Source organism: Haliotis rufescens, unplaced genomic scaffold (assembly GCF_023055435.1).
Source record: "Haliotis rufescens isolate VD_foot unplaced genomic scaffold, xgHalRufe1.0.p SCAF_8, whole genome shotgun sequence".
Classification (NCBI taxonomy): domain Eukaryota; kingdom Metazoa; phylum Mollusca; class Gastropoda; order Lepetellida; family Haliotidae; genus Haliotis; species Haliotis rufescens.
The window spans coordinates 51,215,135-51,219,630 of NW_025964372.1; the positions used below are offsets into that span (position 1 = coordinate 51,215,135).

Consider the following 4,496-nt stretch of genomic DNA (forward strand, 5'->3'; position numbering starts at 1 on the left):
ACTGTGACTGTTCGACTGACGCAGATGCCAGGCAATAAAAAACCTGCACTTTAATACCGTTCATAGTGCTGCTGCACGTGCAGTACGTGGAGCTCCATGGCCCTTTTGTTGATGCACTGGGTGCGTTTTTCCGAATCGTACGTGTTTCCCGACTAATGGTTTGCATGTCCTTGTTGTGATCATTTTGATCGGGGACATTTGTCACTGACACTATAACACATAAAACCTCAGTCTTCATGTTGCACCTCTTGGTCCGCTAATCTTTGGCTTTATGGCCAAAAATATCCGTATTGTTTCTTTTCTTTTGAAGAGTATATATCAACACTCGTTGATAAAAGTTAAAAAAAACACCTTGCCAAGCCTCGGAGGTTTTCCAGTTTTATCAACTCGTGTTGATAGATTTGACATCAAAAGACACTCGGGTGAGATTCTCGATAACAACGCTGACATAAACGTTCATATAATGTCTGAATTTGTTGACATTTTTAACTGATGACTTCATATCCAAGTAGGCTACAGTATTGTGGCACTATCTTTAATCTGATTCGGCAGATTCTACAGTACTGAGCATCTTTGTAGCTATTCAATGTATATTACTGTTTTAACAACGTGAAGATATGTAACTATCTGTGATTGGACGTTGACAGCGAAGTTGTGAAAAGTGTGTATTAATCGATTTACTTAAATATTTAAAATGATTTATCCCCGAATATGAAGAAGGGACTATGTGAAGAGCATTGTGGTTATTTAAATGGTAAATGAAATTCACAACAGAAATGCAGGATCACGGAGGCGAGTGGTATAAAACCTACTGAAGACGTATTAAACCCCAGGTACCCCGAGTGATCCTGCTACAACGAATTTATCTTACCCACATGTTTTAATATGACACTGTAAAATAATTCAAATAAATTCAAAATTGATAGGAAACAGCTGCTCGATTGAGCTGGGATTAGCTTGCGCTATGTCACGTGACTTCCATAGACTCGAAAAAGTTTTGCTTTGAAGCGGGGTATAAAGGATTTATTCTGTCTCTCAGAAATGAACGTGCAGCCTATATTGCTCGTGGCGGGGTATAAGGGATTTATTCCCCCGCTGAGAAATGTATTACCCTCCAATGCGGGTTACACAGTGTTTTATCAGATCTCATCATTCTCATCATTCTGACATGGGTGTATGATAATCTGTATACTAATGTATGTATGATCTTATATTTAGTTATAAATATTTTTTGCAAACACATTTTACAAAATACCCCAAAGCAACCAGTTCAGACCATGATGCACCTGTCCATTGCGTTGTGAGTACCTACTTTTTTCTGTTAATGTTTAGCCCTTGTTGGACAGAAGAAGAGCTGATTCAACATTCTCCGTGTGTACTTGTCTCCTCAAACCCTGAACATGTCCCCCGCAGCTGTGTTATTCGCCATTCTGGCTCTCTCCGGGATGACCGCTGACGGACAAGACAGTAAGCATCACTTGATTCAATTTACTATACATATCATCTATTCAGAAGCAATTACTGAAGTTTACTTTAATGTGGCTATCTATGTTATTATTATAGAACACTTTCTTGAGCAACATTCCGAAAGGGATCAAGATCTTATGGACGCATAAGGCGTCATCCATTGTATTATGACATCATTTATTGTATGACGTCATCCATTGTATTATGACATCATTTATTGTATGACGTCATCTATTGTTTGGCCCTTACTCTATGAAGGTTCATACTCCAATGAACTCACACAAAGTGAAGGTCAGTTCTTATAATTTTTATCACAAGTTCTTACCTCAAAGGATGTAGGCCTAGATCTAAACACAATTTTATTTAGTACGTGTGACTTCATGTTTACACTGACGGCCATACAACAACCAGCTATATCGCGGAGTAAAATAGTTCCTCAAAAAGAGAGGTGACATGAGCGTATGGATACACAACTTGCTCTTCAGAAACTATCTTACGCAACACATGTATTCAAATAATATCACCATTAGATTAGAAAGGTCTGTTAAGAACAACCTCAGTAAGTCAGTCACGATGACAGCGCGTCGTCGTACACTTACATTAATATTAAGTACAAAATGGCAGACACCATAAACGTGACGGGAGAGTTTTCGGGAGTTGTTAATGAACCCATGGCGGTTATATGGTTTAGTCATCATTGATCAATTGGCCGATCATTGAAAGGTGATTAAAGATGTGTCTAATAGACACTAAGGTAAAGTCATAGATTACTGGAGACAGTCACTGCCAGTCTAGACACAGATCGAGTCGATACTACCACAGTTTGGAAGTGTATTTCTTCGTTTTGTTCACTAGGATGGTCGTAGCGAGAATATTCGTGAACGATCGTGCAGTCAAACTCGGACATTTCTCAATGTATTGTAAAACGCTGAGTTCAAGATTAAAGGGTCTAAATGATCAGAAAGAACGCTTCTGTATGTATTCGTGCTGGGGAATTCCCAGGGGTTTCCCCAGGAATGTGGAAGTAGTCCGTCGGTGTTTACGTCATTTCAAGAACATGGTCACGTGAAAAACGTATGAACATCAAATTGTGTCGTTCATACACTTATGAACGTCAATGTCGCGGTCAGGTGACCTAACACTCGTACATACACACAAACACTTGGAGATGAAGGTAAGTCAAACTTCTGTATACGTTGGTAAATGATTTCGATTTGAGCAACATCTGTCTCAGGTGAAGGAATGTCAGCATGAGTCAGCGTACATTTAAACTTCCCCGGATACACTGTAAAAATGTTTTTAGGGATAAAATACGAACTAAATATATTGAACTCTAAACGTTTTAAGGGTTCTGTTTTAATCCTGAAAGAAACAAAACCATGAAATGATCTAGGATTTCAATTTGTGTGTCCTAAACACGTTTAGCAATGTGTTTAACATCTAAGCATATTCCCAACTCATATTCATGGTCTGAACTGACTTGGTAATAAAATTCAATAGTATCAGTCCATCTCGCGAGGCAACAGGAAGTACGTTACAATGTTTAGAGTAGATGGGTGTCGTATCACTTGTGTCAAATTCATGAAGGTCCTTGAGTTGGTGAGTGAGAGAGTTTGGCTAACACCACTTTGAACAGTATTTCAGTAAATAAAAAATCAGGTAATAAGCAGACTCGATTATGCGACGAAACAGTTTACATTGACCATAACAGATAAAACAGCGGTAAAAAATATAGGATCACTGAAAATGAATGATAACACCAGGTGTTCACGAAACGGTTAAACATGTCCTGCCCTACCTAGCATCAGCCACTGTTGAATAAAAAGCTATGTGTTTACTAATTGACACCGCAAAGCAGCACTGTGCGATTGGAATTTATTCTAAATATGGCCATCTTGAAAACATTTTGAAAATGTTTACTTAGATCCGAACTTGTTTAGATTTTAAACAAATTGTTCAACATGTTCAAGCCACTAAAGTAGTTTATAGGATCTAAACATATACTAGTATTTTAGCAGTGGAATTCCTGCTATTTCCAGGGCACCATGTCCCCTGCTGGCGACAAACTCAGTGTGATTCGTGCCAGCGTACCAACTCACTGAACGGAGTGACGGTCTGCTGCCAGCAATGTGCTGATGCACCCGTGTACCCGCTGGGCGCCAACAACTGCACGTGTCTCATGGTGCCCGTTCTTACACCCGTTTCTACACCCGTTCCTACACCCCGGAGTGGCGCCTGCATGCACCTGGTCAGCGTGTCCCTCCTGGGCCTCCATACAGTCGTCTGGGGTCTGTTTGGTCAGACACTGTAACACGGGAATAAAACGATAAACTATATCAAAGGTTCACGTTTTTTGTTGTGTGTATATGCATCTGATACAAGCAACACGTTTTATTGATTGGGCAAAGTCACGTTATTGCCATGACAACATGACAGATTACCTAGTATGAGGACGTTATAAAATAACTAAAAGCGACAAAGTCCTTGCCACAGTCAGAGGAAATCTCTGCAAAAAAACGGAATCGACTGTAGTGAGTGAGTGGGTATGGTTTTACGCCGCTTTTAGCAATATTCCAGCAATATCACGGCGGGGGAAACCAGAAATGGGCTCGAAATCGGTGGAAGGTGATGTGAAACGCTTAACATTTGACATGAAAAGGCAGGAAAGTTGAACCCTTATCTCATTTCAACATAAGTACGGAAACACAAACAATTTTTTTATTTTATAATCCTGCATAGCGAAGGGCATCAGATCGGCTCTTGTCTTATGCATATATACACATATTCACAATTAATATGAACAGATTGTGAGGAAAATACATCATTTCATGATAAGGAAGAGAATATATGGATGTCAACTTCTTTATTATGAGGGACACAACGTTTCGGAGTATATGCTTACTCCTTCATCAGGTGAATGAATATGCACCGAAACGTTGTGTTTTTCATAGTAAAAAAGTTGACATCCATATATTCTCTTCCTGTTGTGTATCACTTTTAAATGCCTTTCAAAGACATCATTTTATGAT

At 39.3% G+C, this 4,496-nt stretch overlaps 1 protein-coding gene across 1 annotated transcript; it reads left to right on the plus strand.

Moving 5' to 3' along the window:
• The first annotated feature begins 1,305 nt into the window (after positions 1-1,305).
• Positions 1,306-3,812, plus strand: LOC124145567. Its single transcript, XM_046515386.2, has 2 exons — positions 1,306-1,467; positions 3,507-3,812. Exons 1-2 carry the CDS (start codon positions 1,401-1,403, stop codon positions 3,776-3,778), a joined length of 339 nt encoding a protein of 112 aa, XP_046371342.2. The 5' UTR covers positions 1,306-1,400; the 3' UTR covers positions 3,779-3,812.
• Positions 3,813-4,496: the final 684 nt, after the last annotated feature.

Excerpts from the sequence above, each read along its gene's own strand:
- LOC124145567 (XM_046515386.2), top strand. The coding sequence starts at position 1,401 with ATGTCCCCCGCAGCTGTGTTATTCGCCATTCTGGCTCTCTCCGGGATG. Across the intron at positions 1,468-3,506 it reads GACCGCTGACGGACAAGACA|GGCACCATGTCCCCTGCTGG; the intron begins GTAAGCATCACT and ends TGCTATTTCCAG.